Genomic DNA, 14,041 nt, shown 5'->3' with positions numbered 1-14,041 from the left:
TTCACGACAGCGTGACAAGCAAAATTAGAGAACGACGTTGCCGTAAACTGGTTTGGAAGCGCTCATTCTTTCCAGGGGTCGAGGGTATTATCTTATTTCCTTTAGAATAATAGTGGGCCAAAATTTTCAATGATGTTGTTTTCGTCGGTAGTGAGTATTTAGTTCTGAGCTGAGAAGGCTTATTAAACAGTGGTATTTTTCTTTGTTGCCGTCGAGGGAAAAGTTGTTGAGAGGTGAATTCCGTCCGTCCCTCCCTCCCTCCCTCCCTGTGACTGTCCTGAACAGCCGGACATAGTTGAAAGAAGCAGCAGAATGGCGGCCATGGACCGAGAGATGATTCTGGCCGATTTTCAGGTGCATTTGATGTTTACAGAGATTTTTTTTCCCCCCTATGTCTTGTCTAACGAACTGTGGATGAACAGGAACATTTACCATTTGTATTATATTAAATGGTGAACCAGTTATCTGGTTGTCATGTCAATAATTGACCACATGTTGCGGGTGTTAAATGTAGGAAAGGACGATTTAGCTGGTTTTATCCTTTGCTGTAAATTTATTTTAAAAAGTTATGTTTAACATGTACTTTTGAATGCTAGGGTTTGCTGGAACAATCTAATTTATTTGAAGGAATCTGACTCTTTGTTTCTTACTTATAATTCGCACAATTTATTAACTGAAAGCAACAACTCAACAATCATAAAATGTACCAAGTAAAAACCGAAAGAACTGCGGACGCTGGAAGCCAGAAGCAACAACAGAAGTTGCTAGAAAAGCTCAGCGGACTGGGCAGCATCTGTGGGGAGAAGTCAGAGTTAATGTTTCGGGTCCAGACCCTTTAGCCCGATAAACTCTGTCTAACTCCCATTTTTAAAGCTTCAGTGGCATTTGTATTCGATATCAAATGGTTTGGGCAAACTTGCGATGTTATATGCTTGATCTATTATGTATTAGTGTTTTATTATCTAAACCACTTATTTGCTATTAAAATATGAGCCTATATGTAACAGCTGATTGAAACCTAAATTGTTGTGCATCACAAAATCAGTAATCCATTCAGGTATGTTACCATTTAGGCTGTGGAATAAAATATTAATGTACCTGCTGTTTTAATGTTAAATACTTGACAAACTGTTAAATGAGAACACTGGTGATGTAGAGCAGAAAGTGAATTGGTGACCTGCATCAAATGAAGTGGTGAATGACTTTTATGTCTGGATCTGATGATCTGCTGATTGCTTAAAATCATCATTTGTGATATCAGTGAATGTTCATGTTCAGATTGACAAGTCTTTGATGTTTTGGAAGGAATGTGAAACGTCAAATCATCACTTTTCTTCCCAAGTTGTAATTTTTTTTATTGTCAGTCAATTATAGAGCCAAATACTTTTCCAGTACAAGAGAAATCCAGTTGGTCGATTATGTCTGTGCCAGCTATTTGTTTTGGTTTGTGGGACGAGCAGTCCCCAATATCTGAAGGTACGTGAGGAGATTGATATAAGTTTGAGACAAGAAATGCAGAGAGATGTGAGAAATTTCCTTTTGTTTTAAAACGTCAGCAAGTATTGGTGATCTGAAACTTGATGTTTTATAAAGTTCTAGTTAGGTCCCGTTTAGAATACTGTGTCCAATTTTGGGCCCCACATCTCAGGAAGGACATACTAGCCCTGGAGCGTGTCCAGCGGAGATTCACATGGATGATCCCTGGAATGGTAGGTTTAACCTATGATTATCAGCTCACGAACCTGGGATTGTACTCATTAGAGTTTGGAAGGTTGAGGGGAGATCTAATAGAAACTTACAAGATAATGTATGGTTTAGAAGGGGTGGATGCTGCGAAGTTGTTTCTGTTAGGCGGGGAGACTAGGACCTGTGGGCACAGCCTTAAAATTAGAGGGGGTGAATTTAAAAAGGAAATGAGGAGACATTTCTTCAGCCAGAGAGTGGTGGGCTGTTGGAATTCGTTGTTCTGGAGTGCAGTGGAGGCCGGGACGTTAGATGCCTTCAAGGCAGAGATCGACAAATTCTTGATCTCATGAGGAATCAAGGGCTACGGGGAGAGTGCAGGGAAGTGGTGTTGAAATGCCCATCAGCCATGATTTAAATGGTGGAGCAGACTTGATGGGCTGATTGGCCTTCCACTCGTATGTGTTGTGGTCTTATGGTTTTTGAAGGAGATGGAGTTGTGGATGATTAATAATTTCAAAAGAAACTTTAATAGATACTTGAGGCAAATAAATTTGCAGGTCTTTGGGATAGAGCAGGGAATGGGACTGACTGAATTGTGATATAGGGAGCTGTCATGTACTGTTGAACGAAGTGGTGGCCTCCAATACCGTGATGTCTCTGATATTGATAATGGGGTAGGGGAAAACCAGTTGAAAGTAAAAGTGCTCCACCAGATGTACAAGAGAAGAGGAAATTCTCCTAGTCCTCAACTTCAAAGCATTTTTGACAGTAGTCTGTAATCAGTTTGGTTATCCTTGTAGTGACATAGTATCAAGCCAGCTTTTGCCCTCCAGGTGAGTGGGTGGATGTCTCTGCTAAACCTTTTGAGTTTTATTATTAAGTAATTTAGTTTTACCTACCTAAAAGTATGGAGTTGTATAATGCTTTTGCAGGGCAAGTAAGTACCTTCAGTGGATTCATGTTGATTAAATTTATCAGCTATACGAGAATTAACTGATCCTTGGGCTTGCAGTCTTGGAAGGTCCCCTTGTTCCATTCTTGATTTGTACAAGTAAAATTCCTGGAAAGACAGGATACCAGTAGGCTGGTGACGAGCAGGTCAGAAATTCAGACAAAGCAGTGTCAAGTGTGTGGTAAGATGCAAGGAAGTGGGAAGGGGAGGGAAATGGCATAAGGAAGAGGGGCCCAGAATGGTGTTTGTAAACAATGGAATGGAGAGGGCATAGTAAAAGGAATACCATTATTCAATACTGTTGCACATACTGCGGCCATTAGACCTGTCCTATTTGTGCCTGATCTTTGACATTTACATCAGCATGTGCTTGTATAGTTTCTTTCCTGTACCGGGATGTCCCAGAGCATCTTGTGCATTGGAAAGCAAAATGACAGATCAATATCAGGGGATATTAGAGCTAATGACCAACAATTTTTAGAATTTTTACTTTTTACAGAAGGAAAATGAATTGGGAAGTTGCACATGTTTGGAGCGTGAACTTCAGAGCTTCATATCTAGGTAACTGAAACAGAACCACCTGTACTTAGTCCCAAAACCCTGCATTTTGGTCCTCTTAAAGTATATTCCCTTTTGAAACTTCCGATGGAATGTGCTAGCATCATTCCCTTGGAATTGCATTTCAGATCCTATTAACCCTTTATGGGGAGAAAACTCAATTTCCCTTCTTGTTCTCTTGTCATGTTTTAACTGTGTGGCCTCTGGTCACCGACCTATGTACCAGAGGAAACAACTTCTCCCTACTTCTGTAGCAGAACTTTTTTTTACGATTCTAAGTATTTGTTAGGTCTTCCATTTTTTTTTTCTGCTCTGAGAATTATTCCCATTTTCTGCGTGCTCTTGACATAGCTTGATTCATAGCACAGAATTTCAATTGTTATTCCTGCCTGATATCCTTCAAGGCCTTATTCTCTCTAAATTGTGGTCAGATTTGTAGACTGCATTCTAGCTGATGTCTAGCCTGTGTTTTGTCAAGGTTGAGCATAACCTCGCTGTTTTTATATTCTAGACTACATTATACCAAGGAAAGCTTCCTGTCTTATCATATTAAAACATGAAGTGCTGGAGCAACTCAAGAACTCATGCCTGGCAGCCTTTGTGGAGAGACAAACAGAACCATTCTGAAGAAGAGTCATACTGGACTCAGAATATTAACCTTGTTGCTGTCTCCACAGATGCTGCCAGACATGCTGAGTTTCTTCAGATTTTGTCATTTTATTTCCACATTCTTATGTTTTACTTGCTGTGTCAACTTTTTGTATTCATGCTATGGAGCTGATTTTAAGATTGGAAAGCTGATATTGCTTTGTGTTGTACTAGATTCCTTTTGGTATGAGTTAGACATTACCTTGTCAATGCAATGTATTCCATGTGAATTTATGTATGGCAAATATTTCTTAGTCACTTTTAAACCATAATGAAAAATGTGTCATTTGTCTTTTTCATGGAAGAAGAAATAATTAACTTTCTGTGGGTATCAGCAGCAAAACCAGCATTAGTTGCCCCTCCTTAACAGTCCTTCAACTGAGTGATTTGCCAGACCACTTCAGAGGGCAGTCAAGTCAGCGTAGTTCTGTATGCCCAGCCCAAGTGAGGATGACAGTTTTCCTTCCAAGAAACATCAGTGAACTGGATGGATTTTATAATGACATTTGATGGTAGTTTCATGGTCAGCATTACAGAGACTGGTTTGCAATTCCATAATAACTCATCTAATTTAAATTCTGTTGCTGCCATGATGGAATTTGAATCCGTGTCTTCAGAGAATTAGCTTGGACCTCTGGATTACTAGTTCGGTGACATTTACTGGTGGCTGCTGTCTCCTAGAAAAGTGATGGGTGTTAGATTCAAGCAATCTCAAAAGATGGTGAAGTCTTTAGATTTTGTTTCAGAAATTTGCTGTTATTCGGAGAAATACAACAATACACTGTTAATAGAGATTAAATCTTTGGATTGAACCAAGGACTTCATTGAGCAGTGTTAGAGAAGTGAGGAGTGGATAGGTAGTGGCAAACCTGTGTTATGTCCAAATGTGAGACTGAGTTGTAATTAGTCTGGTTGCCCCTCAGGTTGTCAGTGAGAGGGATGTAGTCTGTAACTGGGGAATGGAGTTTGTTGTGGGAGTGAAAGCAATGACGAAAGTGTTGCTAGTATTAGAGGAAATTTTGGCTTACCCTGTACTAAATGCAGTTCAAGTATTTTGATAACTTATTGACACTAGAGGAGTCAAGGTGTGATGGTGAGGTAAATCTGGATGTCGTCTTAACCTCACATTTCAAGTAAAATTGTGTAAACTGTTTACATGTTGCTGAGGGGCAGCATGCATCTGGGGAATGTAACGGTGTTAGGGTTAAATCTACGAGGGTATCCATAGGTAATAGAGCAGGCAGAGAAGCCTGTCCAAGGTGATACTGAAACTGTGCTTGGATAAAGAACAACGGAACATGATGTCAGCTAAACTTTCTTTTTCCTGATTTGTATGGAGTAGTACCAAGATTACGTTACAGAACATGATTAAGCATTGCACCTCTTTGCATAGCAGCATACAGATTGCCTCTCAGGTTTGATTTTCTCACTATTGTATTCCAGTTTAGGACTGCTGTGGTGCTCAATAGCACTACCTTCCTGTTCGAAATCGGATCAGTGAATTTGGCCATTTGTATATTTGGGAGACAATCTGCATTGCCAATTTTGTCCTTGGGCATTGGGTTTAAGCTATAAAATATGTGGATGTGAGATTTATCTCCAGTATTGCTGATGCTGAGGCGGATGATAAATGTTCTCAAACTGGCAAAGTTGTTTTGCCTGTAATATAGTGCGCTATCAAACCATTGATGGACAATAACTGAATATCTTCAGTTCTGTTTTAATTGTGCAGGTATTCCAGAATTTGTGGTGAGAGTCAGGGATTGCTTTACCATAGCACTGTTCCAAAATAAATAAAATGACAGTTGTAAGCATTACATAGTGGTGAGGTAAATCTGGATGTTACATAGAACTAATTAGAGGCTATTCTTGTGTTTTATGAAGTATAACAGGCTTAGGTTGGTTATTGGATTTTTGATAGCAGTTTTTTTTTATTAAATGTTGATGTTATTGGAGTTTTGAAATTTTCACCATTGAATTACACAGCTAAGTTCATTGGGTTTTACAGATTATAAAGATTTCCCATTTTCTTTGGTTATCTCAAATGTGTACAGAACAATATAAAACATGATATGTCAAATGCAACAGTTACACCTGGTTAAGTCATGAGGAAGTGTTATGTTGCAGAATATTGGACTTTTTTGCCTTAAATTTTAAGTTTTGACAAGTGAACTAGTTTTTACGCTGTCATTTTTCTCCCCTTCCCTCCCCCACACAAGAATAACAAACATTTTGTGTGCATGCGCTTGTTACATAGATATGTAATGGTAACCCTCTGTGGAGCTGAGCCAAGAGTTCAAACAAGAAATATTTTCTCAACACTACCAATTCTCTCTTCTAGCTCATGCAGTTTGTTCCACAACACCTTTTTTAAATTTTGATTCACAATATGTATCATGTTCAGTGGTGAAATTTGGTAAAACAAATAACTTTTCACTGTACAATGTTACACTTGCTATACCTGAGAAACTTACAAATGTTTGTCTTTTAAAACATTACTTTTCATCCTCTTTAGGCATGCACTGGAATTGAAAATATTGATGAAGCTATTACATTGCTCGAGCAGAATAATTGGGATTTAGTGGTAAGTTCCTAGTGTGGCATTTGAGAAATGAATAATTTTGATCCGTAAAGTATTTTTAGGAGTCCTTTCCAAAATTTATTAAATACTACTTTTAACTTTACTGTGCAATTAAATTTCTGAAGAATGCAGACTTGCTGGATTGTTGCTGTAGTGTGACATGTAGAAATACCTGTTGGGGCAGTGAAAGTAATTTTTGTTATAAATCTGTATCAATTCCATTTCTTGTCTGTGACTGTTTATGACATCATCCGAATGCGTAACTTTCAGCTTGATATGCACAATACCCATCTCAATCTCACCATAGTTTTCTCAACGTTTCTATTATTTTTAATTTCTTCCACTGTCAACTAACAGCCAGTATTTGGTGTGCAAAGGTTTCTTCCAGTTAATAAGTAATAACTACTGAAGTAATTATCTTTGGTCACTGCTGTAAAATTCATTACCTAACTGCTGATTCTAGCCCCCTTTCTGATTATTGACTGTGGCTGAACCAGAGTGTTTGTAACGTCAGATTTATGTGTAACCCTCGCTGATCTTCTGACATTTATAATCCTTTCCATTGCCAATGACCTTCACAATATGACCTGTCTCAACCCATCTGTTGCTTAAAAATCTTGTCCAGAGCTTTGTTACCTCCAGATACAACTCATGCAAAACTGCCCTAGATCATTTTGTATCCCACATTCCCTTTAAACTGTGTAGTTGTGCATCAATAGATTTGTTGATGAATGGCTTCCACATTGGAAGCTGATGCCATGCGTGGACCCTTAGAAGTCTGCACACAGCAAAACAACTAAAGGAAACATTACTTGCATCCTCATGAACTTGAGCTTATATATAACTGTGCATAAATCCAGTCATGAGACATCTCTGCTATTTGACAGGATTCCAATTTTAGATAAGAATTCTGTCCTTTTTTTTAAATTTTCTTTTTCACAGATGTCACCTTCCTTTGACGCTGTTACCCTGAATGCAGTAGGAGCCAGAGCAGGGATTTGGAATAGGATCTGCTGTGTAAAAGTGAGAAAGGGATTTAGAGCTGGGAACAGTGGCTGCTGGATGGCTGACTTAGAGGAGGAGCTGCCAAATGTAGGGTTTGGGAAATGTTTGAGTTGGAGGGCTGCGGATAGTGTGCACTGAAGGGGGCTGGGAATGACATAACTGGAAGACGTTTTCCAGCAAGTTTCAGTCAGTCTTGAGGTTACACAAAAAGACCAGAAAAATCAAGTCAATACTTTACCCTATGCCACTGGAATCGTCATAGATGCTGACCGGGCAAGGGCTGGATGAGCATTTAATCATCTTTAAAAAGGAAGTTCTGAAGCCTTGGCAAGGTTTAATATCAGTAAGAACCTGATCATTGAATGTGCTAAAGTTAAGAAAGAAGCAGAGACCAGGGGAGTCCATTGATTTCAGCAGTAAAATTGTGCATATTGCACTGCATAAGATGACCTAGAGTGGGACCACATTGTTGCTGGGTTGGTAGACGAAGTAATATCTAATTTAATGCAAGGAAAGAAGGATTTACTCCTTGTGGAGGGAGCACAGTTTGTAAAGCACACTGAGATTTGGAATCAGAATAGGGTCAGATTTTGCAGAGAGTCTGAGGCACAATGTAAGAAGTGAGTCTGGGCAATTTGTAGACCCAAATTCATAAAGCATGCTGAAGCAACCATTTTCCATTATTATTGTTTCAGCAGACAACTCTGTTTATCATCTGTATCAGATATAATCCAGAGGACAATGCCTTACTTTATGAATAATAATTTTATGCATGATTTTGCAAGGGAGGAACATGATTATTGAGTTGAGGATGATGATGGATGTAGGCCTAACACGAGATAGTGAGTGTTAATTTCTAAAGTGAATGATCAAGTTTGAGATCACAGTGCAGACCACAGGAATAATGACTGATCCTCACAACAAGGGTAATTGGAGAACTTCTGCAACTCTAGAATAAGTGTGACAGAGATTCCAAGGGATGGTTCACCTAGTGGGGGAATTCATTAAAAAAATCTCAGTAATTAATGGACTGTTGTGTGTGTGTGTGTGTGTGTGTGTGTGTGTGTGTGTGTGAGAGAGAGAAGAGAATGCTATTGAGACAAGGCCAGTAGTGTGGTGCTGGAATACCAATGGAAAATTTCTTTGAAGATTAAATTGTTAACTTCTGTGGTAATAAAGGTCAAGTTGTCATATTCCTACCTGGCCATAGGGCTGTTCTATTAGAAAGTGATGATGGTGGTGTTTTAACTTAACAGTGACCACACTTCAGTTGATGGGAGAAGTTGAGAAAGGGAGTCCTTCATGGTAACCTCAGTCCGTGCAGGAATTGAACCCGTGCTATTGGAATTGCTTTGCATCACAACTTAGCCATCCAACTAATTGAATCCTTCTGTAGTACTGTGACATTACAACTTGCAGTTAGCAACACAACGCCTGTGGATACAAACGATGGTTAGGACATTTAGCCCCGTCGAGCTGGCTGTGCTATTCAAGAATATAATGTGTAAACTATCAGTTCTTGGACTAAATTGGAGGGATCTTTGTTTTTTATCTTTCAAAAGGCTGGGAGTCTTTGGAAATCCTCCTGAAAATGTGGTGGAAGCAGAGTCCTTAAATATGACCTATGACCCTATAATATTGTAACCTTAAATCCATGTGCCTGCCTACCACTGATGGTTTTTGTCAAGGGGTTTGAGGTTATCTATTTACCCTTAAATGTCTTCAAGGCCTCTGCTTACACCATCTTTCCAGGAAGAGAATTCCAAAATACCAGGACCCTCTGAAAGTGGGGGAATAAAAATGCTAATCTCTGTTTCAGATGGACGACTCCTGAATTTGAAATGGCGACCCATTTCTGGATCAACCCACAACTTGAATCATTTACTTCGTACTGTTATGTGGTCTGTGGTTTTCCTGAGTTCCTCCCTACCATGCATTTCCAAATTTATTGCTGCTTTTGGGATTTTGCTTGTTTTCTTTGTTGGGTAGACTCTAGGTGCAGCACAGTGGCTGCTGTCTCATAGTGCCAGGGACCTGGATTTGGTTCCAGCCTTGGATGACTGTGGAGTCTGTATGTTATCCTGGTGCTCAGGTTTATACCTACATTGCAAAGATGTGCAGGCTGGGTTGATTGGCCATGCTAAGTTGCTTGTAGTGTCCAAGTATATGTCAGCCAGGTGGATTATGCTTGGTAAATGTAGGGTTACGGGGTAGGGGTGGTTCTAGGTGGGATGCTGTTCAGAGGATTGGTGTGGACTCGATGGACCGAATGGCTTGCTTCCATGCTGGAGGGATTCTGAGATAATACCTTTCGATTCACCTGTTATCTTTTAAATTTCCAATATTGATTCTCCAGTCTGACTTTCTATAGGACCAGTGCTCATTTTGTTAATATTTCTGGCCTGCCTAATTTTGCTACATTTTTTTTTGGTTTTTCTTTTTTGTCTTCAGTTTATTTTTCTGACTTGCCACTTGCCTTTGGAAAGTTTATGCTCTGAAGTTTGATACCATCTTTAACCTTTCTAGCTCACCATGAATGGTGGGTCTGTCACTTGAAGGTTTTTTTTATTGTTAGGATGTCTTTATTTGTTATATTTTGAAATATCCCCAATAAATGTCTACCACTGCATCACTGTTGACCCATCCTTCAATCTAATTTACTAATTCACTCTAGACAACTTTGTTTTCAAGCTTTGATAAATGATGTAATTTCAATTGAAATTACTAGTCTTGGATCCAATTCATTTTCCATTAGATTGAATGTAAAATTCACGCATTTTACAGTCACTGCTACTTGGGAATGTTTTCACTATGGGATCATTATTTAAATAATCTATTCTGTTGCACAGTAATTGATCTAGTATAACCTGCTCTATGTTCGACTCCAGACCATAGTGTTCTCAGAAGTTATTCTGAGAACGTTCTATGACCTTCTTACCGAGGCTACTTGTACTCCTCTGACTTTTCCTATTTGTGTGTAGATTCAAATCTCCCATGATTACCACCATGCCTTTCAAACAAGTTCTCATTACTTATTCCTTTTATGCTCTTGCCCACTGTGAGGACGTCTCTACACCACTGTCACAAGAAACTTCTTCCCTTTTCTATCACTCATCTCGACCCAAACTATTTCCACATTGTGGATTCCTGGACTTGGATAATCCTTCTCTGTTGTGCTAATACCGTCCTGAACTAACAGAATACCACTCCCTTTTTTTTTTCCTTCTTGTTATTCCTAAATAACCTTTTAAGATTTAAGTTCTGATCCGTGTCATTTTGCAAACATGTCTCTGTGTAATGCTTCCAGATTGTACTTATTCATTTTTGCTGTACGCTTGCTCATCTGTTTTTGTTTCACATGCTGAATGCAGTCAGATTCTGAGCCTTAGTTATAGATATTTTTTGCTTTGTATATTCTAGTGTTGTATGTTTGCTGATTCTGAGATTTATACTCTCTATCCATTCCGACTTGTGCACCAATTATTCAGTTTACAGTCTTCCTTGCTTTGTGGTTAGCAAAAATACCAATCCCAGCCTGGTTCAGATGGAGAACCTCCCATAGATATCGATCCTGATCTTATCTTCCCCAGTCCTGGCATCAGTGCCCCAGGAACAGGAACCCATTTTTTCCACATCAGGCTTTGAGCTTTGTGTTCATCCCCCTCGTCTGATTTCACCAAGACCAATTTGCATGTGTCTGAGGTAATAATAATATAAAGAGTTGAGATTCTGCTTCTTAATTTGGTGCCTATTTCATCCATGGATGACATTATTGCTGCAGGTCCAGGAAGATGGAAGCATAGGCCAGTAAATTATGCTAGAAGTTTCTTAACAAAAAGAGGGGAAAGATATGCCACAATAGAAAAAGAAGTCTCAGTGGCAAGACAGGTTTGTGGGAAGTTCTGAGTATTTTTGGGATGAGGGGTGGCGGCAGAGGTTTGATATTGTAACAGATCACGCACCACTTTTTTTTTCTAAATAGCACAAAGGATATTTTGAAGCTGCCGTCTGTATTTCAGCATGTCAGACCATGTTTGAGCTAGGATTCAACCATGGAGTACATGCAAGTGAAGTGTCAAATTACGGCAGATACTTTAATGAGAATGCTTTCTGAAGAGGCTGAAAAGCAAGATTTTTGAGTTTACAGTAGTAGAAGGATAGACATCAGTAACAAACTTGCCGACATCAGTGGAAACAAATTGGAAGAGACTGGAGAAGCTCAAAACAGATGAAGAATATCTTCAGATTAGGAAATGCTGCCAGGCCAGAATACATCTGCGACAACCTTGTATTAAGATAATACTTGTGCAACAGAAAACATCTCATGATTACAGATGATTTGTTTGTCTTTAATGAAAGATTGGTAGGATGTAAACTGTCAGAACTTGTCTTCTCCATGGTAAAGGATTATTCAGTCAGTTCAAGAGTTCATATCCAGTTGTCAAATTTGTGCTATTAACATGAAGCATTTTGAAAGGTTAGGAATGATCTTGTTGAGTTTGAAGGGAAGATATTTAGTATTTATAGTATTGCAGCAGACATGAGAATAAAATCGTTGAAACAGATCTATTTCTTTTCGATTCCCTACAGTGTGGAAACAGGCCTTTTGGCCCAACAAGTCCACACCGCCCCTTGAAATATCCCACCCAGACCCATCCTCCTATAATCCACATGCACCCCTAAACTCTACAGGCAATTTAGTATGGCCAATCCATCTAACCTGCACATCTTTGGACTGTGGGAGGAAGCTGGAGCACCTGGAGGAAACCCACGCAGACACGGGGAGAATGTGCAAACTGTACACACAGTCGCCTGAGGTGGAAATCGAACCCGGGTCCCTGGCGCTGTGAGGCTGTAGTGCTAACCACTGAGCCACTTTGCCCCCCCTAATTTCATTCATAGTATTCCTGGCATGGTTGTATCTGATCAACCATAATTTGGCAAATTCTCCAAATTGCTCTTTTTGCAAAGAATAATGGTTCATTCATGTAATAATTAACCTTATAACAAATGAGATCATTTTAAAAATGGATGATAATTTTGCTCTATTGATTTATGTATCATCACCATTACAAAAATAGATTATCTTCAGAATTGTGATGAATTGGAGGTCTGAACTCTATTTCCATTTATTGACTGATATTCGAGAACCTCGTTACCATGGAAAATTAAGATTAGAGCGAGAACTCCAAAGAGAAAAGCTAATTAGAAACTGCTATTCAGTGAGGAAGTTACCAGTTCTTTAGCCACGGGAAAGATTATGGATCTGAGACCATCAGCAAGAAGGAACTATTGAGTAAATGTAGTAACCAAGGTCATATTACAAGGAAGCATCACACGGTATTGTGAGAAACAGTCTTCTGGCAATATAGAACTTGAATACTTACTTTAAAAAAAAATTAAAGCCTTTCATCTTATGCCCAGCAGGACAATTGGCTAAAACATTAATTAAAGTGGAAAACCAGTGTTCATACTGTAGGACAGGAGAGTGCTGATTGGGACGTTGAGGCAGTGCTACGTGGAAAGTATCAATCAATGATGATTGACAGCTAACTGCCAGACTTTATTTAAATGTTAAACCAGACAGATTGACTCTTGATTGACCTTTAAAGTTAACCAATGCCAAAACAAGTGATTTAATGTTACCTGTTTGGAGTTGAAATGTGTGCAGGCCTGTAAAGAATAGGACCTTGTTTATTCATGTAGTTTCCGGTACGTGCATGTGTGCCATGCTCCATGCCAAACTGCTTGTTGTGAGCTGCGGAAAGGATCTGCCATTAGTTACGATCCACTGGCCTTTGGAACATATGGCTTACGTACCATTGGCACTGAAAACTGTGTACTTCATTAGTCATTTGCATGATAGAACGTCCTTTTGGCTTGATAGCAACATCTCTGACATAATTAACTACATGGTTTAAAATTTAACTCCAGTTTGGCAGTTAACTGTCAGTATTGTTATTTGTTACACTCTCCACGCCAAAGCCTCTTCCAGTCACCATCTGCTTGCTAACTGTTCAGTCCCATCCTCTCATGCAGTATAAACGTTTATTTTCACATTGTCCTGATGAGTGCAAGATGAATAGTCTCACTAAAATATTTTATTTCAGCAATACATGAGAAATCCAAGAGCCTTATTACCCTTGAAAAGAAAACCAGTGCAAACATGACATGTGACTGTAACTTTGGAAAAACAGAGACCAATGAAAGCTCAACAACAATAGCCAAAAAGAAAATGCATTCTGCACTTAATAAAATAAACTGTGTACCAGACTACCAACCTTGGAAAACATTTGAACAAGACCAGGGAGAGTTGTAAAATTCTTTTGTAGATAATCCCTTGTAATGTTTAAGACTTTGGGGGAGAGAAAGGTAAATAATGGGACTCGAGACTTGGGAGATTTGGAGTAATGGGTTAAGAGCATGAGGTTGAAGCTGTTGTTGTGTAAGGTCACATGTAGAGAGAGAGTCTGAAGAGATTTATCATGGAGATGACACTGAAATCTCGTGGAGAATTCTAGCTGTGTAAATTGTCTGTTAATAAATGGTTTTTGATGAAATGAACATTGGCTGCAGTGGAGTCATTTGCAAGACATTTGGGGCTATGATAC

General features: G+C 39.1%; 1 protein-coding gene across 5 annotated transcripts in view; it reads left to right on the top strand.

Annotated features, from left to right (window-relative positions):
- Positions 1-280: 280 nt before the first annotated feature.
- The window catches only part of faf1 (Fas (TNFRSF6) associated factor 1), a 394,938-nt gene continuing 381,177 nt past the window's right edge, over positions 281-14,041 (top strand). For 3 of the 5 annotated variants that reach the window (XM_059647930.1, XM_059647931.1, XM_059647929.1), the window contains exons 1-2: positions 281-354; positions 6,360-6,428. In XM_059647930.1, the coding sequence (XP_059503913.1) occupies positions 313-354; positions 6,360-6,428 (111 nt within the window). In that variant the 5' untranslated portion in view covers positions 281-312. The remainder of the gene's footprint in view (positions 355-6,359; positions 6,429-14,041) is intronic. The other 2 variants (XM_059647934.1, XM_059647932.1) reach the window with 2 other exon arrangements.

Source organism: Stegostoma tigrinum, chromosome 8 (genome assembly GCF_030684315.1).
Source record: "Stegostoma tigrinum isolate sSteTig4 chromosome 8, sSteTig4.hap1, whole genome shotgun sequence".
NCBI lineage: Eukaryota > Metazoa > Chordata > Chondrichthyes > Orectolobiformes > Stegostomatidae > Stegostoma > Stegostoma tigrinum.
Note: the sequence above shows the minus strand (reverse complement) of the source record. Positions and strands in the feature narration are given on the sequence as shown.